General features: G+C 48.5%; 1 protein-coding gene across 1 annotated transcript in view; it reads right to left on the bottom strand.

The window, feature by feature from the left end:
- Positions 1–24,457, bottom strand: part of DZIP1L (DAZ interacting zinc finger protein 1 like) — a 51,058-nt gene that overhangs the window by 7,660 nt on the left and 18,941 nt on the right. The window contains exons 5-14 of the mRNA XM_054040915.1: positions 18,067–18,228; positions 17,195–17,332; positions 14,675–14,737; positions 11,788–11,928; positions 10,487–10,517; positions 8,832–8,882; positions 7,246–7,379; positions 5,614–5,806; positions 4,464–4,674; positions 2,042–2,241 (exon numbers count right to left, since the gene is read on the bottom strand). Of these exons, the coding sequence (XP_053896890.1) occupies positions 2,042–2,241; positions 4,464–4,674; positions 5,614–5,806; positions 7,246–7,379; positions 8,832–8,882; positions 10,487–10,517; positions 11,788–11,928; positions 14,675–14,737; positions 17,195–17,332; positions 18,067–18,228 (1,324 nt within the window). The remainder of the gene's footprint in view (positions 1–2,041; positions 2,242–4,463; positions 4,675–5,613; positions 5,807–7,245; positions 7,380–8,831; positions 8,883–10,486; positions 10,518–11,787; positions 11,929–14,674; positions 14,738–17,194; positions 17,333–18,066; positions 18,229–24,457) is intronic.

Here is a 24,457-nt window from a genome sequence, read left to right as displayed (position 1 = left end):
CCAGCCTGGTTCAGCTCTGAACTGCTGGCCTGCACATGAAAGGCTTTGTGGCTCATGGCCAATCACTGAGATTTCCCAGTTATTGCAAAGTACTGACATCGTGGAGGGTGGAGCCACTGGGTCATTTCCATAGATGCCAAGGCCAGAAGGAAGCATTGGGACCATCCAGTCTGACCTCCTGTGTAGCTCAAGCCAGAGAACTTCCCCAAAGTAATTCCTAGAGCAGAGCTTTTAGAAACACAGCCCATCTGGATTTAAAAATTGTCAGCGACAGAGAATCCACCACGAACCTTGGTAAGCTGCTCCAATGGTTTAGGGCCTGTCTAGTGACCTCCAGTTAACTGATTGCCAGTTAACTCAACATAGTTAGCATGTGTATAAGAAATAGTCTTAACATGCCCCAAATGTCTGTTCCAAGATAAAAGCACCTGTAGTTGACCATGGAGCTGGACACAGAGTGAACCACAAAGGCAATAGTTTTCACTGCCAAAAACCATTGATTTTACTGTGGGATAACTAAAATGCATTAACTATCCTGCTGGAAAGCCCTAGTGGAAACAAGGCTGTGAAGTTTTTACTGTGAGGAAGGTCAGTGAGATCAACACTATACCTCTGCCTGTGGTTCACCTGTGTACAAGGTTTATATCCTTCAACAAATGCTTGGGGAGCATTCACACTAGCCTAAAAAACCTTTGGTGCTACACAAGTCCTTTGCCAATAATGTGCATCAGGAGTGTCATTTAAAGGGACAACTTCAACATGTGGGACTACAAATGTGGTACCCATGTAACACACTTGCCAAATGTCTGTCTCTGTGGTGGCTGCTCCACAGATGAAAGATGCCTGCTGCTGCTCCCAGGCAATGGACATCATTTAGCTCAAGCAGGAGAAGCTGGCGCATTGGAGCTAAAAGACCTGGATTTATTCCCCACTGGGGATTCAGCCAGGGAACTGTGGTATCTACTATAGCAGCTAAGGCTTCTATCTTAGAAGGGAGCTAGTTGAAATAAGTGATTCTCTCTGCTGTGTATTTGACAGCCCTTTGTATATAGTTTGTTTCATTGTTTCCGTGTATAGTCAGTTTCTATCTTGCTTGAAATGCGCCCCCCCAATAAATCTCAGAAGGGCAGCAGAAAAACCCTGATATTTGTTCCCCAAAAGCATTTTTTAAAAAGACAGCACACCCACCTTCAAGGGTGAGCTAGCAGAAACTAGCATTTTAGTCCATTTAAAAATGCCAAGCTGAGAGGTCCCTTTGAACAACATTATTTCTCACACCTAGAGAAGATATTGAGAAATCCCCTGGATTAATGGCAAGGCCTATTCTAAAAGGATAAAGAAGGAACCATGCACCCCACTCTCTGGGAGTTAAGAGGGGAGTGACTGCATTTTGAAAGCACATCAGTGTTAATCCCCTCACAAAGGCCCTAATCCAGGAAGGTAGTTGTGTACATGTGTATGTTTATGCAGGTGAATAGTCCCATGGACTTCAGTGGGACTGCTCATTTGGATTGGGGCCAAAGTGACTTAGTAATGGCTCTGCAGGAAAATAGAACCTGATTCTGTTTCTCATGGGGAGGAGTACATACCATGGAGCAGGGTGAAGGCTGCTTATCTGTGAACACCCCTTAGCAGAACCAGTAGCGTGCCACTGCAACTGACTCCCAAGAGTGCGGATGCATCAGGACAAAGTCTTGCTCCTGACACCCTTAGCTTGGCACCTCTGGGTCTTGTGTTAGGAAAAGCAGGGTGAGAAATGTCCTTTTCTGGAGCCTTGGCACTAATGCATTTAGGATTTTATTCCTGGAGAATGACCACCCCATTCTCTTCACAATCAGTTTCCCGAGGGGTGAGAAGAGGGGCCGAATAGACACTAACATACAATTACCCCTTTTGTTGGCTTAAGCTGTCAAATGTAGAAACAGATGTGCATGCAAATTTCCCCTTTCCTTCAGTATCAGGGTATGAACTATGATGGAGATTTCTGATTTTAGCACATTAACTATATTCCGATAGATTAAAATTATTATTTATGATTCACCTGTTGGAGTGGTTCCTATGGCTGGGGTGGCTTTTCCCTCAGAGGAATCGCTGTCAGACCAGTCTGATGCGGTTTCGTCATCCTGGGTCAGCCTCAAAGGCGTTTGCGCTTGCTGCAGGGTGATGGGATGTTTGAATTTCACTGGGGTGAGGCTGGCGCGGTCTCCTCCAGAGTCTTCCTCGGAACTGAAAGGTGGGGTGCTGAAAGTAAAATGATGGAAGAAGGAAAGATCAGACATGGAGGAAGTGGAGGGCTCTGAGCAGCTGGGTCAGGGATATCTGGGACAATTTCTGATGAGGAGACTGAGATCGTTGTCATTAAATACAGATTGGCAGTGCTTTCAGCAGTTGGCTAGAAGACTGTGTGTCCAAGTCCCCTGGTGGGGCGAGAGCATATGTACAACCAGCACTGAAACTCTGAACAGCAAGGTAGAGTACTTGGGCAAATATTGGGCCTGTTTTCCTCTCCCCTCCTTCACTCCCATCCCACTGGAACCTGCAGCTGCTGCTCCATGCACCTCAACCTTGGCCTCAGCATCACACCACTTTCAGAGTCAGGCTATCACAGCTTCAGTACCTAGCTTGTTCCCCACCAGCAGGGGGAGCAGGAATTTCCAACTGCCAATTCATCTTCTTCTGTCCAAAATGCTGCCACAAAAACTCAAATATCTTGACCAATTCTTGGTCTACTTCCAGCCCATCTTCAAAACCCTCAGCTGGCTTCCTTTTCCTCCCTGGAGCAAATGTGAGCTCCTTGTTCTCACTTTTAAAACCCCACACAACTCAGTTACTCCATACCTCTCTTCTGTCATCTCTTATCCCCTCCAGTTGCCCTCTTCATTCTGCCTAAGTGGCATGGCCTTTCCATTCTTGTTCTTCTAGTCCAGGGGTGGGGAAATTGTATGCAGGGCCGGGGCAGGTGGTTGGGGTGCGGGAGGGAGTGCGAGAGGGTGTGGTGTGCAGGAAGGGGCTTAGGGCAAGGGATTGGGGCAGAGGAGGGGTGCGGGGTGTATGAGGAGGATCAGGGAAGAGGGTTGGGGTGCAGGAAAGGTGTAAGGTGCAGGAGGGGGCTCAGGCAGGGGTACAGGAGGGGTGCGGACTGCAGGAGGGGGCTCAGGGCAGGGGGTTGGGGTGCACAGGGGTGCAGGGTGCAACAGGGAGCTCAGGACAGGGAGTTGGGGTGTAGGAGGGGTGCGAGGTGCAGGCAGGGAGTTGGGGGGCAGGGTGCAGGAGGGGTTTGGGCTCCGGCCCGGTGCCGCTTACCTAAAATGGATCCAGGGTGGCAGCAGCGCGCACTCGAGCCAGGGCAGGCTCCCTGCATGCCTGCCCTGTCCCCAGCCCTGCACTGCTCCAGGAAGCACTGCGTCCCTGGGCAGGGGAGAGGGGGGGACATGGAGGACTCCGCGTACGCTGCCCTTGCCACGCCTCCAGGTAACTCCCCCGAAGCTCCCATTGGCCACGGTTCCCTGTTCCCGGCCAATGGGAGCTGGGGGGAGTGGGGCCTGGAGGCAAGGGTAATGCACGGAGCCCTCTGCCCCCCCGCCCGGGGATCACAGGGAACTGCTTCTGAAAGCGGCGCAGGGCCCATGGCACCATGGGGGGCAATCCTGCAGGCTGGATCCATAGTTTGCCCACCCCAGTTCTAGTCTCTTTTATTACTAGAGTTACTTGGAAATTTTTTATCAAAACATTTTTGATTAAAAATGCCACTTTTTTGTCAAAATGGAAATGTTCTGAAAAAGTGTTGACATTTCCTGTAGAGGGGAAAAACCCCAAAACAAAGCATTTTGATGATGTCAAAATGTCCTGGTTTGATATTCTTGAAATGGATTGTTTAGACTTTTCATTTGGAAACAAAATTCATTGGGTTTTATTTTATGTTCTATAAAACTTGAAAAAGTTAAAGGTCAAATTGGAACCAATGTTTAGATTTTATCAATGTTTCTATGGACCTCCAGAACGTTTTTTGAATTTCGTTTTTGGGAAATTGTTTTGTTACAACACGTGGAAGCTCCTTCCCTGGAGGCTTTCAAAAGGAAGCTACGTAGTCTTGGATGGTATAGACACAACAAATCCTGCATCTTACCAGGGGGTTAGACGTGGTCCCTTCTCACCCCACTGGTTAGTGCTGGTGTATCTACTCGAGCTAGAAATTACACCTCCATCCTTAGGGTAGACATACCCTCCGTGGGACCTGCAGCTCAGACATTTCAGGTGCACCCCACACAAAGCTTCCTGACACAACAAATGATCTGCGTTTGCACCGCACCAGCACAGTGGGGCCCTGGGGCTACTGCAGTCCACATCGTAATAGAATAGGGATGTCCAAGCTCGGTACGAGGCTGCTCACCCCAGTAAGCATGCTAGTGAAAGGCATGAGTGCAATGTCTGTGGTGAGGATGCGAGCTGTGGATGGGCCTCACCTCGGCTGCTGGATGGCAGCACGTCGTGGGCTGCTGGCTTTGCTTTGTGGCATTACTCTGGGCACCTCTGTTGGGCTGTGGGAATAGCTGGCTTTGCTCCGAGGAGCTGGTTTGGGCGTCTCCTCCGCATAGGGCTGTAACTCAACTTGCAGCGCTCCAGGTTGGGCAGATGCGACCCGGAAAGGCGACAGGGGGCTCTTCTGGCTTTTAGCTGGAAAGGTACAAGGGACACTGAGAGCAAAGGCTAGATGGACCTTTGGTCTGACCCGGTATGGACGTTCTTTAACACCTACAAACTGCTTGACCCATGCAGGTGTTTGCCCAGCAGCCAGGATTAGTACTTGTAAATCGATACTGTTAAACTGGATTGGCTTAAGAAAAGAAAAAGACGTACAAAATGAGTGGCTGATCTGAACTCCCATGCTTTACCATCTAACATTCTCAAAATGTCACACAGCCAATGTAGCCAGTGTTAGGGGACTTCCTTTCCCTCTTACATACACGCACATCCACTTCACATTGGGAGGAGAGGTCAACATACGTGACTCTGTCTGATCCTTGGCCAATGCAGTAACTCAGCTGGTGTAACAGAGAGCTGGTTTTAGGCTGCTCTAAACTATGCTGAAGGATGTTTTGGTCCCTAGCTGGCCCAAAAATAGAGAAGCAGAAAGGTGGGTTAGAATCACCTTCCTTCCCTCACCCCACCCACTCTCCTCATCTGCACTGTCCTTCTGATATTTCCTGTGTGGCATTCCACTAATGTGTGATGATACTGAGCTTTGTGGCTCCCCGTAACTTCCATTCAATGGTGATAAACTGGCTCTCTGCATGTTCTAGCAACAGGCAGAAGGAAGAGAGTTTGTGGACCAGGCTCTTCTTGCAGCTCTTTTCCCTTTGAGCTCTTCCCACCCAGCGGAGAAGTGTGTGTTTTGTTTTTATATATATATATATATTGCAAGCTCACTCAAGGCAAGCAGTGCACACCACAACTGCAAATGGTAATTTGACACTGAACACAAAAATCTATCTTGCCCAGTTTCCTTGGGGATGCACAATGGGTCACGGAAATGTCTCGTGACAATAGCACTATGTTGGGATTGAACTCTTGTCTGCAGCACAGGTTTCCAAAGACAGCATCACAGCTCTTTACCTGAGACTATCAAAAGTTGCTGTGGCAAAACGCCATCATCCTTCTGGCGCTGCTTGACTTTCCAGGTGACCTCTCGGACTAGCTTGTCTCTCAAGCTGAGGAGATTTGGAAATTTCTTGGCCTTCTGCTGCTGCTGAGTCTTTACGAGGCAGCTCAGATTTTTATAGGTCTGAGCTGGAATCCCCTTCGCAGTCTAAAGCAGAGAGAATTGTGGGTAACGTGACAACCACCCCGACATAATTCTGACACTGCCTCAGATGGTGAAACAAGCCTTCTCCCCTAAGGTTCTCCATCACCTCTGAAAGAGAACTTGGCCTTCTGCAAACTATGGATCTCATCTAACTATGAATCCCATCAGATTCACCTGGCTTTGGATCTGGCCTTATACCCAGAATGGTCATCAGCATAAGATGGAGAGACTCCTACCCCATCAGGTGACCCAGTATCAGATTCCATCCATCTTTTGTACTGGGGGTTGACAATACATGTAATAAGAGTCCCAGCCCAGAGGAGTGTATGCTCCATTGAGGTGTGCTGCAGCAGGGTACCTACCAGCAGTGTGGAAAAGTGAGCACTCTCGACCCTCCACTCCTGTCAGCATCATGTACACCAGTCTCCAGACACACAGGAGATTTTTAATGATTTTCCTCACTTAGCTCTGTCTACACTAGAGACTGGTGACATTCAACCCCCACCTCTCCGGAACACACCACACACACACACAAGCGTGTCACTGGTAGCACACAGGGGCACACATGCCTGGACTGTACCTGCTCTGAGTAAGGAAAACCATTGGGTACATCTGCACTGCAAATGAAGGGGTGATTGTGGCAGGTGTAGATATACCTGTGCTAGCTTTAATCTAGCTAGCACGGGTAGCAATAGCAGTGAGGACATGGTGGCATGGATCCTGGTATAGGCTAACAATGTAAATACATACCCAGAGTCCCTGCTGGGCTAGTCCCCTCTACCAGTGTTACCCATGCCACCCTCATCTGCAGTGTAGTCATACCCACTATGCCATCAACTACCATGTTGCTTTACACCTATGAAGTGCCAGCGTAGACAGCGAGCATTGCTTTAGCAGCTGCAATTGTGTGGTTAGTCCTCCCAGTGCAATCCCACACATCTCTGAAGGGGTAGGAAGAAGCTCAGAGAACTGGCTGTCACCTGCAGGGTCACTCACATGCTGACTGCATGCAAGCGCTAGAGGACATGAGGCAGACTTGGGGTGCTCCCATCTCTGCCATGCCCCACTTCAATGCAGGTCTCAGTTGCTTTTGGCTCTGCCGGGTCTTCCTGGGAAGGGTGCACCCTCCCTCTCTGGAGCGTGAAGGAAGGACACAGAAACTGGATGACAAGCACTGGGCAGGGACTGTCTATGAAGCACCTGTTACAATGGGATCCTGATCTCAGTTAGGGCCTCTACTTAGCACAGTAACTTAAATGAAATTTGAGGTGCTCTTTATATCCATGCAATGATCCCCCCCAAATATTAACTATACCCTGGCTAGCTAATTAACTTTTGAAAAACTGGAAGGCGTGAAAGGGACAAGGAGGGAAGAGGTTGCACTGCAAATAGAGAGACGTCTCTCCCCGCCCTTTTTTGGTTTCCCCTCTCCTGATACTCACCCTCTTCACACCCATACTCTCCAGCTTCTCCTCCAACGTCTCCTCCAGAATGGGGCGGAACTGCTTCAGCAGGTTGGGATTCCTCCGCAGGGCTTCCAGGAGCCTCTGCTTCATGTCCAGGGTGTCCACCAAGTCTGCGGCAAAACCCAAAATCACAAGGCTGGGTTTGGATGGACCAAACCTCAATATCAAAGTCAGAGCCAGAGACTCTGGGACCAGAGGCCTGGTCCCTCCTGGGGACTTTCCTCCTTAGCAGAAGGTGGATTGGTAGCTCCCTGTTCCCCAGCTGTGGCATATTTCCACAAGGGCAAGACATATATAAACAAAAGCTGAGATTCTAACATCACGAAAAGATCCTGGGAGTTGGGCCCTAGGCATGTGTCTATTGCGCCTCTGCCTTCATCTGTCCCCACCATAACTTTCTCAATATCTGACCCACCCCAGACCACATCCCTGACTCGGCTGTTGAAAGGCAGATTATACCAATTTAATGAGTAAGGTGGGCCCCATCCCACTGGGAGTTTCACTGGGAGAATCAGGTGCTCAGTTGTGCAGTTATTTTGTTATTGTGTTGCCACACATTCATACTACGTTTCTCAAGCTGGTTGCAAATTTTCCATCTAAACTGATTTTGATGGAAAATTGGATTTTCATCTAAACAAAATTTTTCATGAAGTGTCTAGTTTCTCTGAAATTATTTGATTTTTTTTTTGTCAAAAACCAAATGCCCCAAAACTGAAATGTTTTTGCCAAAAACTCATCAGAATACATCTCCCATGATGCACCACGGTCTCCTCTTGGGATTCCCTGATGTTCAACCTCCCTTCTCCAAGAGAAGATTCCATGGTGCATCCTGGGAGATGTAGTCCAACTCAGGAGCCTGAGCTATAGAGAAGAACGGGAATATGAGGCACCCAAACTACGGCTCCCACGAGGCACCATAGCAGTATTTCCAAATTGAAATACTTTGGTTTTCAGCTGATTTTTTGTTTGGTAGTTATTTTTCTGCTGAAAAATTGAAAATTTTTGTGGGAAAAAATTAAATGAAAATGTGGGGTGATTATTTTCTTTCATTTTTGTCAAAAACTTCTTCCCATTTTTGACCAGCTCACAGTACATGGCTCCATAAGGCTGGGTCGGTAAGTGATTCTTGGCTTTCCCTTCCACTTAAAGTCTCCCCAATGCTCAGGGATTGCTCCTGCAGACAGCACTACTCTTCCGAGGGAGGGATAGAGTGCTGACATTAGGGTGGCATTACCCTCTGGGTGCTGTTGGGTTGTACGATGTTGAGAGCTGAGGTGCAATCAGGTTCTTTCTTACAGGGAGACAGTGTGGGCCAGAGTGCAAGAAGGGCATCCTTGTTGAAAACATCTAACCCCACGGAGCATGCAGAAGGCTGCTTGCTGTGATGCTGTTGCAATCAAGTGCTCTGCTCAACCTTGGGGAGAAAACATCGGGGACAGAGTACCTCACCCAAGGCCTGTTTTGTCCCGAAATTCCTCCTTTTTGCACATCCTGATCAATGTCTAAAGTCCAACACCTGCGTGACACCAGGAGAGAAGGACTTTCATTTATATGATAGATACCTTCTTCAGAAGACTCCTCTAGATCTGGTACCCTGGGTATTTCCTGGGTCACTGCAGAGAAGAGAAATCCTTGATGACTCAGAGACCTACGTATGATTAGTTACATATCCTGCTGGGAGGGACCTTCTCCCCAGAAAAGGAAGACTCACTCCTCTGATGAACGCTATGAAAACAATGGTCTTCAAAGCTAGTAACTCAACAGACTAGTACTCCACACAGACTCTTAGGACCTTGTAGGATGTGAGGAGGTGAGAAGGTCTGCCCCATTCATTTGAGTCTGGCACTGTAACTTTGTGCTTGTAACAGGTGGGTGCAGAGCCTGGGCCTAAGCCAGCCCTGATTACAGGATGGGTTCCATCCGAGAGGAATCATGTGATTACTACATAAAAGGAGCCAGGGTTAAGTGCCGACAGGGTCTGGTGCGGGGAAGAGCTGGAGGGACGGGACTGAGATGGCTTCTGCAGGGCCATGAGCAAGCAGAGAACACAGCTCTCCAGGCAGGGAGAGACCCTGACTAAATGCAGAACAGACTGGGAGACCTTCAAGATAGGAAGGGGTCCTGGGAAAACTGCAATACAGGTAGAGGATCCAACCCAGAGTCAATGGAACCCAGAGTTGAGGGTGGAGCTGAGTTCCCTCACTGGCATAAACCCCTTACAAGGGTAGCTGAGCCCAGCAAGGGAGCAGCAGATTGAGCCAAGAAGAAGCCCCAGAGAAGGTGGAAGGATTTTTTTGTTTCTGTTATTGACATTTTGGACCTTTTAGTTGGGACAGTTGTGACTCGGGAAGGGGTGACCTTAAAATTCTGACCCAACTCAACTGCCAAGTTACCCAACAAACCGTCACAGCGTTGGAATGACGGTTGGCTGGCCCAGTGTGAGAGCTGCAATACCAAGCTAGGCCACAAGAGAGTGCCTAGTGGGGAGGGGACTGTTACAGTGATGGCAGGAATGTCTAAAATCTCTTTGCTGCCAAGACTGGTTTCTGACACTTCAGGGATCTCTGCAGCTTAGCAGCCACAGCATCTGAAGGGAAGTCCTTGCTTTGCCCCGGGACTGGCATTGTGGGAAACCTCAATCTCAATAAGAAAATCTGAGCTGGAACAATTCCTTATTCTCGTGCAACTGATTTACTGGAACAAAGAATCGTTTGGGAGGGGATCTTACTTTTATTCCCAGATCTTGATTTATATCTGAATCCCTAGGGGCAAGTCTACACTATCGCACTACATTGGCATAGCTGCATTGCTGTAGCGCGTCTGGTAAAGATGCTATATGCTGATGGGAAGGCACACTCCCATCAGCATAATTACTCCACCTCTGTGAAAGGTGGAACTATGTTGGTGGGAGAGCATCTCCCGCTGACATAGCACCAATGTGGACAGTGCTTAGTTGCTGTAACTTGTGTCACTTAAGTGTCTTTTTTACACCGCTGAGCTATGTACATTATATCAACTTAAGCGGTAGTGTAGACCAGCCCTTAGACACGAGGGTCAGAAAACTTTAGATGCTAATGAGATATTTTCCTTGCTTGCTTGCCTGAACCAGCAAGTATGCTGTAAAGGCTGTCAAGAGAGAGATGAAGTTGCGGGGCGGTCACAGCTATGGAAATCTTAGCAGTTCTCACTCTCATTAACCCAAAAGACACAACATTACCTTCAGCTTTGCTTGCAGACAGTATCTTGATCTGCAAAGAAATTATCTATCATTATCCACCATTCAAAGACCAGTTTCTTTTGTCTGCAAAGTCTAGTAACTTTTTTATCTCTAACTGGAATTTGCACCATTGGGCACATCATCAAAGGATGCACAAAATAATTTGATGAAAGGCCAAAACATAAGCTGAGTTCATCATACATGCAAGGGAGACATTTTTGCTAGAATTATACACCAGATGGTTCCTAGATGGACGCTTTGCCAGCAGACAAAAGGAAAAGTTTTATTTATTACATACAATTATATGTAACACTGTCTCAGTCAAAGGTCTGGAAAAGAACAAAATAATCTCCAAGCCGCAATACAAAATGCTGTCCCATTATTATTCTGTACATGGCTCATGCTTGCTCATTCCCATATGTATGTGTTGTGTTGTGATTTTGTGGGACTTAGGCCATTTCTACACTACAGGCACTACAATGCCAATGTTGCACCATAGTGCAGATGCTTCCAACATCTACGGAAGGGGGTTTTCCATCCACGTAGTTAATCCATCTCCCTAAGCAGTGGTAGCTAAATTAGCAAAAGAATTCTTCAATCAATGAAGGCATGTCTATACCAGGGGTTAGGTTGTCTTAACTATAGAGCTCAGGGATGTGAATTTTTCACACCCCTGCACAGCGTAGCTAGGACGACCTAAACTGAAGTGTAGCCCAGGCCTGAGACCCTGATTTGACAAACCATTTTAGCACAGGCTCCTGCTTAAATCCATCCTGAGTTAGTAAAACATTTAAGCATGTGCTTAAAGTTAAGAACGTGCTTAAGTGCTTTGCTGAATCAGGGCCTACATCTTTAATTGTATCATTATATTTTAGCTCAAGCACCAGCAGCAGTTACAGTTGGGGGCCTTGAAGGACGCTTCTCGCCTCCTTATAACTGTTTGCCCTTTTTTCCCCCCTTCAAAACTAGTCATTTTTAAGACTGAGTAAAAAAACCCAACGTTTTCCCCATTGTATATGAAAATCCTCCACTCATTTTTGGATAGCTCTAGTACTTCAGCAGTTTGTGTAGGAAGCTGAAATACCTCAGGTAAATGGTCCTTACTGAGGAGAAGTGAGTGGCTTAAAAATCACACTTCAGATGCACTCTAAAGCAAATAACTGCTACTGCCTAAGCTGAAGATGCCATCTTCAGTAGCTCAAAGGCTGTGGCAGACTCATAAACTAGGTATGGCTTAGCCTTTGGAATGGGACAGAGAGCCATGCTGTGTTCACAGGCCCACAAGAACATGGCAAGCTTACTGTTTTCTCCTGCGATCTGATAACCTTGGTCTGCTCTTTGAGCCGAGCATTGAGCGAGCCCATTTGCTGTTGGAAGCGGTCGGCAGCTATCCGTTGGTCCTGAGACAGGGAGGCCCGGAGTCTCTCATTTTCACTCTTCAACTGAGAGAGACAAGGAAGGTAATTATGAGATCTGGACGTGATGAGTATAAAATATGGTGAAAATACCATTTTGCCCGTTAGCTCAGATTGCTCTCCTGGTCACTGTTAAGTGGGGCAGCTCCTGGATTTTCACTTGCCTTGAGATTTTATTTTGCATTGAGATCCAGTGGCATATTTATAAACTTCTGCTGCTCTCTTTTCCTGCTTGATCATAGGTTCAAATCAAGACCAAGTAGAGAGAGAAGAAACAGAAAATGCAGCTTCATCAAAATCAAAACATTTCATGGGAAAGTGTCATTTTGACTAAGTTTCTGATGGGAAAATGTCATAACTAATCATTCGACTTTTTTGTTTCATTTGATATTTCCATAAGGTAAAATAGTTCACTATATTATTGAAACATAATGATATAAAATATTAACTACACTATAGATTTGACTTTACAATTTTGATTCAATTTGTCTATATTACATTAAAATTAACATATTATATGTATCTATAGTATTAAATATATCATTGAAATTAATATGTATCCTTTTGATCAATTTTGTTTCAATTATATTAAAGTTGAATCTGTATTAGTTAATATTTTATCATGTTTCAATATTATTGAAATGAAACATTTCAATGGTCACAAATTTTCATGTCACAAGAAATTTCAAAGTGTCAGAATTTCCCACAAAGTGGAAATTCTATTTTCCAACCAGCTCTAGTAGCAAGCGATCCACAGCTGCTGCTGTCTGATGGTGCTCAGTGCCCTCTGTGTAATGTTAGCGGATGGTGACTTTCCACTTTTGGAAGCACACATGGCCGCGTCATAAAGCCACTGTCACAAGTGATGGCACCGTGGGAATCTTCCCATTGACTTTAACTGGAATCACATTGGGCCCTTATATTTCAAGTTACATTTTCGTTTACCCTAATCAGTCTATGACCAGCTCTGTAAAGTGTTTCTTCTCTATTGTAGGGGTGCCAACATTGTATTTCAAAAATAAGGGATGGTTTTCTAAGTACCCCTGCCCACCATCCTCCCCTGATATTATTGTTGTTATTATTATTATTATTATTATTATTTTATTTATTAAGTACTCACCTACCTGCACCAGGGCTATTTCTTGCAGCTTTCTGCAGCACTCAGTAATTCCCAATCTTGTGGCATAAAGATGAAAAAATAAGGGAAGTCCTTTGTAATATGGGGCTGTTGGCCACCCTACTGAAACCCCTTATTGTAAAATCCCTTGAGCTATTTTGTAAGAAAGCTACTGTTGAAAAAGAACATAAGAATGGCCATACTGGGTCTGACCAATGGTCCATCTAGTCCAGTATCGTGTCTTCTGACTGGCCAGTGCCTGATGATTCAGAAGGAGTGAACAGAATAGGACAATTGTGAGTGATCCATTCCATCATCCAATCCCAGCTTCTGGGAGTTGGAGATTTTAGGGACATATGGAGCATACTAGCTGCTTTGGCTAACAGCCATTCAGACCTATCCACTCCATGAACTCATCTAATTCTTTGTTGAGCCCACTTATACTTTTGGCCTTCACAACATCCCGGAGCAAAAAAAAATACAACTCTACCCCAATATAATGCGGTCCTCGGGAGCCGAAAAATCTCACCGTGTTATAGGTGAGACTGCGTTACATCAGGGTAGGGAGAGGAACCACTCCCCGCCCCAGCTCACCTCTGCTCTGCCTCCTCCCCTGAGCATGCCGCTACCGCTCTGCTTCTCCCTCCCTTCCAGGCTTGCCATGCCAAACAGCTGTTTGGCCCAGCAAGCCTGGAAGGGCGGGGGAGAGAAGCGGAGCAGCGGCGGCGTGCTCAGGGAAGAGGAAATGAGCTGGAGCGGGGAGCGGTTCCTCTTCGGCCCCCGTTACTTGCTGCGGCCCTCCCCAGGGCCCCCCACCCCAGCTCACCTCCATTCCGCCTCCTCCCATGAGCGTGCCGCTGCTCCGCTTTCCCCCCTCCCTCCCAGGCTTGCCGTGCCAATCAGCTGTTTGGTGCGGCAAGCTTGGGAGAGAGGAGAAGCGGAGCTGCCGCGCACTTGTGGGAGGAGGCGGAGCAGAGGTGAGCTGGGGCAGGGAGAGGTTCCTCTGCGCCCCCCCTTACTTGCTGCGGCCCCCGTCCCAGCTCACCTCTGCTCCACCTCCTCCAACGAGTGCGCAGCAGCTCCGCTTCTCCTCCCTCCCTCCCAGGCTTACCGCGCCAATCAGCTGTTTGGCACGGCAAGCCTGGGAGGGAGGAGAAGCGGAGCTGCAGCGCGCTCGTGGGAGGAGGTGGGGTGGAGGTGAGCTGGGGCGGGAGGTCCGGGGAGGGCCGCAGCAAGTAACACGGGCGCAGAGGAACCTCTTGCAGTAACACGAATTCGGATATAACGAGGTAAAGCAGCCCCGTCCCCCGGAATGCTGCTTTACTGCGTTATATCCGAATTTGTGTTATATAGGACCGCATTATATCGGGGTAGAGGTGTAGTTACTATTCAGCCTTTGCACTACATTGCAGGGCTATCTTCCTTGTTTCTAGTGGATGGGCCGAATTCTGCTGAGGGAGCTCTGTGCAGCTGATATGGTCTAATATTGCTGATGTGTTAAATTGAGGCAGAAAAAACCTTCTATAAATGTGTCTGTAAGAGGTGAGTCCGGGTGGCGCAAGCAGGATCTTACTGTGTGCCTCAGGAGCTCATGACTGACGTGCTACCCATAGGAGAACTCTGAGTCATCGCTTTTAGCTTCCGTCTGGTACTTACCTCTTCCTTTTCCACCTGGTGCGCCTTCTGAAGCTCTTTCAGCTTCTTCTTCCATTCTGTTTTCTGACAAATCAAAAATACCTTTGTTTTTTCTTCTCATTCACCTTGCCACGAGTGTGCCATTATTCACCATTACTGTTATTCAAAGTTTCAGAGGTTAAGGCTCGTGCATAGGAGCACCTCCTAATGTTTCCATTCTCCAAGCTACCTAACTTTCTCTGGCTTGACCTTTGGACCTCATAAGACTGTTTCAAGGCAGCCTTAAACCTGGTATAGGGCTCTTCCTCCAACCACACTATGGCAGAGTCCACGGCTGAGTAAGAGGGGCTGTCGCCAGTATTCTTGTGCTCCTGTAATCCCCCGTTATTTGTTAGCCAACGCATATAGGTTATTTTTTACACACCCATACACCACATTAATAGTATTATGTGCAGGGTATAGATTGTTAAATTGTACTATGCTTATTCTTGCTCACTTATGCTAAGCCAGATATCCCATGATGCCCTGGGACAAATATAGTTCAGTACGTGGCATAAGGAAATTTAAAAACTGTCAAAAGCTAGCTGGATGAGTGTTATGAAACAAAGGTACAAGACAATAATGTAAGATGTATGAATGCATTGTAGTAGGGAGTATCTTCATGCCCCTTAATGTCTGGAATGTAATAGTCAAACTACAGATGGAAAAGTACAGTGAGGCACCAAAGACAACGCTGGCTAGTTAAACTTTAAGTGATGTGAATAGTGCTTTGTAACATGTGAACAGGCACGCTATAAAAGATGGCTAGTTTAAGGGGGCGTGGGGAAGCACACCTTCTGTGTAAGGTGAATCCACTGCGAGAATTTGCTCCTTGGAAGAATGGCATGTATTTCTCATTTTCGTATTCTACTGCTTTGTCTTTAGACAATAAATTTGGTTATTTGGTCTCGTGAATGTTTTAAAGAACGAGCCATGCGTGTAGTCAAACAATTGTAGTCAAATATATTGTAATAGCCACTGGGAGCCACTTTCAGACAGCTCTATTTACAGCTTCACTAACTGGAAGGATGGTGAACAGCCCCATAACTTAGCAGAGGGGACAGGAGACTGGAGGTTCTATATTTCAGCTGGCCCATGACTGTGTCTAAAATAAAAAGCATGGTCAACCATGCAATGCATGCCTATGGCTTTTGCCTCTAGGGGATGTCTGCTCAGACTGTCTTCCACCAAACTTAACCTTGCCACAGCACGCAAACATCGAGCAGAAAAGAGAGCAATGGGGCCATGTAATCAGTGAGCTTGCTTGGTCAGATATTCCAAATCCTCACTTTGGACAGATGGAGCCTTTGTCCAATGGAATAACATCTGCAGGAAGAATGGACCATTCCACTGTGCATGTACCATGGGTACAGGGGTGAAAGTAACTTAAAGGACTTACCGGTATGCCGGAGTCCTGAGCGAGGGCATGGCCTCAACCGGAAGAGGCGTGACCTCAACCAGAAGAGGCAGGGCCTTTCAAGATTGAAAGGCCCTGGGGTGCCCAGAGCTACCAGCTGCAGAGGCGGCTGGGAGCCCCAGGGCTGACGGGCAAATTAAAGGGCCTGGGGCTCCGGCCGCCGCAGAGCTCTGGCAGCGATTTAAAGGGCCCGGGGCTCCCCGCAGTGGCTGAAGCCCTGGGCCCTTTAAATCACCGCCGGAGAAGCCAGTCCAGTCCAGCACAGTGTACTGGCTCTTGCCGGTATGCCGTACCAGACCGTACCGGCTTACTTTCATCTCTGCATGGGTAGAGAGCAAGAGCTATGTCTTAAAATTTTACCTCATAGGCACATAGGAATTGCCAGATCGGATCAGATCAGGGCTCTATCTACTCCAATAGCCTGTCACAAAGTTGTTTTAGGGTATATCTACACTACCGGGGGGAGTCGATTTAAGATACGCAAATTCAGCTACGTGAATAGCGTAGCTGAATTCGACGTATTGCAGCCGACTTACCCCATTGTGAGGACGGCGGCAAAATCGACTTCTGGGGCTTTTTGTCAGCGGCGCTTACTACCACCTCCGCTGGTGGAGTTAGAGCGCCGATTCAGGGATCGATTGTCCCCGAGAGGTCGATTTCTACCGGCCGATTCAGGCGAGTAGTATAGACCTAGCCTCAGTGGATGGTGCAGGAACCCCTGCAAGGGGTGGTTATGGCTTAAGCTGCCCCAAGGAAAGTTTCTCTCTCCCATGAATTAGAGGTCAGTTATGCACTGGAGCATGAGGGCTTATAACCCTTCTGCAGAGCTGTGCAGATTGGAAAACACACGCAGACCACGATTCAGGAAAGCACTTGGGATTAAGAATGTGCTAAAAATTAACCATGTGCCCAGTGCTATCCTGAATGTGAGCCCTAGTGTGCCATGAAATTCCATGCAAGGGGCGTTACTGGATTTCCTTTGCCCTGCGCTATATTGCGCAGTCATAGGAGAGGTGCCCCACAGCTGGCTGATGGGGAACTGATCCAAATCAAATGGGCTGCTGCAGCTGGAGGCACTTCCTCACCTGTAATTCAGTCTTCTCCCTCATGCCCTGGAGCTCTCTCTGAGTCAGTGCCCACTGCCGCTTGTCATCAGAGTCATCATCCCGCAGGACCCCCAGATTGGACGCCACCAGGTTTTTGGCCTGCAGCTCCTGCAGTTTCTAGAGATGATGGAAGGAAATATTTCTACCCGTGTCAGATACCAGCTAGCAATGGTATCTGATGGGAAAGTGACTCGAACCCTGACACCTGCAACTCACTTATCAAACTGCTGCATTGCCTGTCAGATGGGAGTGCTTGACCTTAGAATATTGTTTTCCTTTAGATGAGACTTACCATAAAAATAACAATGGAACTGAACTAGACACAAGCAATCCTGGCTTGATGTTGTACACGACATGCCAGGGCATGGTAAGGAGTTTCCTTGAACAGGTCAATATTTGTCCCCATTCTGAGAGAGACTCATCCGTGTTGCTAAACTGGGGTGCAATGGGGCAAATTAAAATGCCAGGGCTACTGCAGGGCTGGAATACACAGGTCACCGAGCTCTGAAATCCCACTGACTCCACTGAGCATGTTCAGCGCCCCTTGCAGCCTCATTTCTTGCTGTCACTCGTTTGGGTTCCCAGCACTATTTTAAGCCAATTTTTTTGCTTCCTAGTTTCACTGATATTTCCTTGTGTGACACTCCTTCACCTTCCCCATTGGTATAAAGGGGAGCTACACTTATCAGCCTGTGGATGAAAAACATCCTTGCCAACCTTTGATATTTTGTTCTGATCTGACGGCATTAGAGAGAAAAAGCAATGGGACTTATTGAAGCCAACACACATGCCAGGGGGAAAGCTGGGCATCTGTTTCAACCGAAGAACGTTAACCCTCACATTTCACTCACCCCTTCCAAGGCAGAATTCTTGCTGGCAATGTCCTTGAATTCTGTCAGGAACAACTGCCGCAAGCCATTCATTTCCTCCTGAAACTTTGTTCTCTCCTCCTCTTTCCAGCTCTCAAATTCCCTTTTTCCCTCCTCTTCCCTCTGGCGAACTTTCTCTGCTTCCTGCCAAGGAAACATAAACTCCAAGCTGGAGCTGAGAGGAAAACAGAACCTGTCAAATGATTCAGACCCCCCACCACCACTTTCCCCAACCCCAGCTCTGACAATCTCACTTCATGAATCAGTCAGCTTCACTGAGCTTAGGTCGTATCTGCACCCAAATTTTGTACTGATTTAACAATACTGGTATAACTAAAGTGGTACGTCCCCACTCAAGTGTGGATGCGGTTATATTAGTATAGAGGTGCTTATTCCTATTAGGGTATGTCTACACTACGAAATTAGTTCGAATTTATAGAAGCCGATTTTATTGAAATCGGTTGTATACAGCCGATTGTGTGTGTCCACACAATAAAATGCTCTAGGTGCTCTAGTCGGCGGACCGCGTCCACAGTACAAGGCTAGCGTCGACTTCCGGAGCATTGCACTATGGGTAGCTATCCCACAGCTATCCCACAGTTCCCGCAGTCTCCGCCGCCCCTTGGAATTCTGGGTTGAGATCCCAATGCCCGGATGATGCAAAACAGTGTCGCGGGCGGTTCTGGGTACATGTCGTCAGGCCCCTCCCCCCCGTCACAGCAACGGCAGACAATAGATTCACGCCTTTTTACCTGGGTTACCTGGGTTACCTGTGCAGACAACATGGAGCCCGCTCAGCTCAGCTGAGCTCACCGTCACCATATGTCCTCTGGGTGCCGGCAGACGTGGGACTGCATTGCTACACAGCAGCAGCTGCTAACTGCCTTTTGGTGGTAGACGGTGCAGTAGACTGGTAGCCTTCATCGGCGATCTGGGTGCTGGCAGCCGTGGGGCTTGCCTTTTGGCAGTAAATGGTGTATTACGACTGTTAGCCGTCCTATTACAAGTCGGGTCATCGTACATTAGCAGAGTCTTCCCTGAGCAGCCGATTGTGCAATAGGCCTGAAGACCATCGTCATACACCGCCCCGTATTTGCTGCCAAGCACCCAGAAAGATGCCGAGGGCTATCAGTCATGCTGCACTATCGTCTTAAGATGTAAAAAATAGATTTGCTCTGTATTCATTTGCTTCCCCCTCCCTCCGTCAAATCAACGGCCTGCTAAGCCCAGGGTTTTCAGTTTAATCTTTGGGGGGACCATTCTGTGTGACAGTTGTTTGTGTTTCTCCCTGATGCACAGCCACCTTTCTTGATTTTAATTCCCTGTACCTGTACCTGTACGCCATGTCGTCACTCGGCCCGCCCTCCCTCCTTCCCCTAGTCCGTCAGATACTACGTTTGCGCCACAGCTCAGAGAGCCGAGAAGCGCCTTTCGCGCCGTTTCTTTGAATTCTGGGTTGAGATCCCAATGCCCGGATGATGCAAAACAGTCTCGCGGGCGGTTCTGGGTACATGTCGTCAGGCCCCTCCCCCCTCGTCACAGCAACGGCAGACAATAGATTCGCGCCTTTTTACCTGGGTTACCTGTGCAGACAACATACCACGGCAAGCATGGAGCCCGCTCAGCTCAGCTGAGCTCACCGTCACCATATGTCTTCTGGGTGCCGGCAGACGTGGGACTGCATTGCTACACAGCAGCAGCTGCTAACTGCCTTTTGGCGGTAGACGGTGTAGCATGAGTGATAGCCGTGGGGCTGGCAGCTGTAGGGCTGCATTGCACCAGCCCCTTGCCAGGCGATGGTATATTATGACTGGTACCCATCGTCGTCGTACTGGTGTGGTTGTCAATCATGGCCACCTGGGCAGACATGCTACTGTTTCGATGATGATGGTTACCAGTCGTAATATACTATTTCCTGCCAATTGCCCAGTATTGTCTGCTAAGCACCCAGAAGAGGCCGAGGGCGATGCTGGGTGCTGGCGGACGTGGGGCTGGCAGACGTGGGGCTGCATTGCTACACAGCAGCAGCCCCTTGCCTTTTGGCAGATGATGGTATATTATGATTGGTACCCATCGTCATCATACTGGAGAGGCTATCACTCATGCTGCACCGTCGGCTGCCAGCTTAAGATGTAAAAAATAGATTTGTTCTGTATTCATTTGCTTCCCCTTCCTCCGTGAAATCAATGGCCTGCTAAGCCCACGGTTTTCAGTTTAATCTTTGGGGGGACCATTCTGTGTGACAGTTGTTTGTGTTTCTCCCTGTTCCTGTACCTGTACGCCATGTCGTCACTCGGCCCTCCCTCCCTCCTGCCCTCCCTCCTTCTCCTGGTCCATCAGATACTACTTTCGCGCCTTTTTTCAGACCAGGCGCCATAGCTAGCACTGGGATCATGGAGCCCGCTCAGATCACCGCGGCAATTATGAGCACTATGAACACCACGCGCATTGTCCTGGAGTATATGCAGAGCCAGGACATGCCAAGGCGAAACCCGGACCAGGCGAGGAGGCGATTGCAACGCAGCGACGAGAGTGATGAGGAAATTGACATGGACATAGACCTCTCACAAGGCACAGGCCCCAGCAATGTGGAAATCATGGTGTCACTGGGGCAGGTTCATGCCGTGGAACGCCGATTCTGGGCCCGGGAAACAAGCACAGACTGGTGGGACCGCATCGTGCTGCAGGTATGGGACGATTCCCAGTGGCTGCGAAACTTTTGCATGCGTAAGGGCACTTTCATGGAACTTTGTGACTTGCTTTCCCCTGCCCTGAAACGCCAGGATACCAAGATGAGAGCAGCCCTCACAGTTGAGAAGCGATTGGCGATAGCCCTGTGGAAGCTTGCAACGCCAGACAGCTACCTGTCAGTCGGGAATCAATTTGGAGTGGGCAAATCTACGGTGGGGGCTGCTGTGATCCAATTTGCCAGGGCAATGAAAGACCTGGTGATAGCAAGGGTAGTGACTCTGGGCAACGTGCAGTCAATAGTGGATGGTTTTGCTGAAATGGGATTCCCAAACTGTGGCGGGGCCATAGACGGAACCCATATCCCTATCTTGTCACCGGAGCACCAAGCCACCGACTACGTAAACCGCAAGGGGTACTTTTCAATGCTGCTGCAAGCCCTGGTGGATCACAAGGGACGTTTCACCAACATCAACGTGGGATGGCCAGGAAAGGTACATGATGCTCGCGTCTTCAGGAACTCTGCTCTGTTTCGAAAGCTGGAGGAAGGGACTTTCTTCCCGGACCAGAAAGTGACCGTTGGGGATGTTGAAATGCCTATCGTGATCCTTGGGGACCCAGCCTACCCCTTAATGCCATGGCTCATGAAGCCATACACAGGCAGCCTGGACAGTAGTCAGGACCTGTTCAACTACAGGCTGAGCAAGTGCCGAATGGTGGTGGAATGTGCATTTGGACGTTTAAAAGCGCGCTGGCGCAGCTTACTGACTCGCTCAGACCTCAGCGAAAAGAATATCCCCATTGTTATTGCTGCTTGCTGTGCGCTCCACAATATCTGTGAGAGTAAGGGGGAGACATTTATGGCGGGGTGGGAGGTTGAGGCAACTCGCCTGGCCGCTGATTACGCGCAGCCAGACACCAGGGCGGTTAGAGGAGCACAGCAGGGCGCGGTGCGCATCAGAGAAGCTTTGAAAACGAGTTTTGTGACTGGCCAGGCTACTGTGTGAAACTTCTGTTTGTTTCTCCTTGATGAACCCTCCAACCCCCCCCCCCCCGACCCAGTTCACTCTACTTCCCTGTAAACCAACCACCCCACCCCACCCTCCCCTCCCGCTTGCAGAGGCAATAAAGTCATTGTTTTTTCACATTCATGCATTCTTTATTAGTTCCTTACAGAGGTAGGGGGATAATTGCCAAGGTAGCCTGGGATGGGTGGGGGAGGAGGGATGGAAAAGGACACACTGCATTTTAAAACTTTAACTCTTATTGAAGGCCAGCCTTCTGATGCTTGGGCGATCATCTGGGGTAGAGTGACTGGGTGGACGGAGGCCCCCCCACCGTGTTCTTGGGCGTCTTGTTGAGGAGGCTATGGAACTTGGGGAGGAGGGCTGTTGGTTACACAGGGGCTGTAGCGGCGGTCTCTGCTCCTGCTGCCTTTCCTGCAACTCAACCATACGCTCGAGCATATCAGTTTGATGCTCCAGCAGACGGAGCATTGCCTCTTGCCGTCTGTCTGCAAGCTGACGCCACCTATCGTCTTCAGCCCGCCACTTGCTCTGTTCATCCCGCGATTCAGCCCGCCACCTCTCCTCTCGTTCATATTGGGCTTTTCTCATCTCCGACATTGACTGCCTCCACGCATTCTGCTGTGCTCTATCAGCGTGGGAGGACATCTGCAGCTCCGTGAACATATCGTCCCTCGTCCTACGTTTTCTCTTTCTAATGTTCACGAGCCTCTGCGAAAGAGAAACATTTGCAGCTGGTGGAGGAGAAGGGAGAGGTGGTTAAAAAAGACACATTTTAGAGAACAATGGGTACACTCTTTCATTACAAGGTCGCATATTTCGGCTTGCAGGCAGCCATGGTAGGCCACAGTGTTTTGGCTTTTTTAACCTTCTTAACATGCGGGAAAGGTTGCAAACAGCAGCGCATTTCCCATATCAAGGATGAATTGGGCTGTCCATTTAAAATGGGGTTTCAATGTAAAAGGAGGGGGCTGCGGTTTCCCGGTTAACATGCGGCACAAACACAAGTAAACCACCCCCACACACACACACACACGATTCTCTGGGATGATCACTTCACCCCTCCCCCCAACCGCGTGGTTAACAGCGGGGAACATTTCTGGTCAGAAGAGCAGGAACGGGCGCCTCTGAATGTCCCCTTAATAAAATCACCCCATTTCAACCAGGAGAGCTTTCTGGAGATGTCCCTGGAGGATTTCCGCTCCATCCCCATACACGTTAACAGACTTTTCCAGTAGATGTACTGGCCGCGATTGCCAGGGCAAATTAATCATTAAACACGCTTGCTTTTTTTTTGTAATGTTTACAAATAGTTACAAAGTTACACTCACCAGAGGTCTCCTGTGTGCCCTGAGGGTCTTGGGTGAGTTCGGGGGTTACTGGTTCCAGGTCCAGGGTCACAAACATATCCTGGCTGTTGGGGAAACCGGTTTCTCCGCTTCCTTGCTGCTGTGAGCTACCTACAGTACCTCCATCGTCATCTTCCTCGTTCCCCGAACCGTCTTCCCTGTGTGTTTCTCCAGTGAGAGAGTCATAGCACACGGTTGGGGTAGTGGTGGCTGCACCCCCTAGGATCGCATGCAGCTCCGCGTAGTAGCAGCAAGTTTGCGGCTCTGCCCCGGACCTTCCGTTTGCTTCTCTGGCTTTGTGGTAAGCTTGCCGTAGCTCCTTAGTTTTCACGCGGCACTGCTGTGTGTCCCTGTTATGGCCTCGGTCCTTCATGGCCTTGGAGATCTTTTCTAATACTTTTCCATTTCTTTTACTGCTACGGAGTTCAGCTATCACTGCTTCATCTCCCCATATGGCAAGCAGATCTCGTACCTCCCGTTCGGTCCATGCTGGAGCTCTTTTGCGATCCTGGGACTCCATCACGGTTACCTGTGCTGATGAGCTCTGCGTGGTCACCTGTGCTCTCCACGCTGAGCAAACAGGAAATGAAATTCAAACATTCGCGGGTCTTTTCCTGTCTACCTGGTCAGTGCATCTGAGTTGAGAGTGCTGTCCAGAGTGGTCACAATGAAGCACTGTGGGATAGCTCCCGGAGGCCAATAACGTCGATTTCCGTCCACACTACCCCAATTCCGACCCGCAAAGGCCGGTTTTATCGCTAATCCCCTCGTCGGAGGTGGTGTAAAGAAACCGGTTTAAAGGACCCTTTAAGTCGAAAGAAAGGGCTTCGTTGTGTGGACATGTCCAGGCTTAATTCGGTTTAATGCTGCTAAAGTTGACCTAAACTCGTAGTGTAGACCAGGCCTAAGGTATCCTGGTATCAGGCATAGTTATACCAGTATAACTGCAGCCACACTAGCGTTTCTACCAGTATAACCATTTCAGTATAAAATCACACACCCAATTGACAAGAGTATGTAATTATAATATCAAAGAAGTGTAGGACTGGAAGGGACCTCGAGAGCAGGGCAGGACTAAGTATTATCTAGACTATCCCTGACTGGTGTTTGTCTAACCTGCTCTTAAAAATCTCAAATGACGAAGCAATTTATTCCAGTGCTTAACCACCCTGACAGTTAGGAAGTTTTTCCTCATGTCCAACTTAAACCACCCTTGCTGCAATTTAACCCCATTGCTTCTTGTCCTGTCCTCAGTAGTTAAGGAGAACAATTTTTCTCCCTCCTCTTTGTAACAACCTTTTATGTACTTGA

This window comes from Malaclemys terrapin, chromosome 9, assembly GCF_027887155.1.
Source record: "Malaclemys terrapin pileata isolate rMalTer1 chromosome 9, rMalTer1.hap1, whole genome shotgun sequence".
In the NCBI taxonomy this organism is placed as follows: domain Eukaryota; kingdom Metazoa; phylum Chordata; order Testudines; family Emydidae; genus Malaclemys; species Malaclemys terrapin.
The sequence above is the reverse complement of the archived record's forward strand: the minus strand, read 5'-3'. Positions and strand labels throughout refer to the sequence as shown.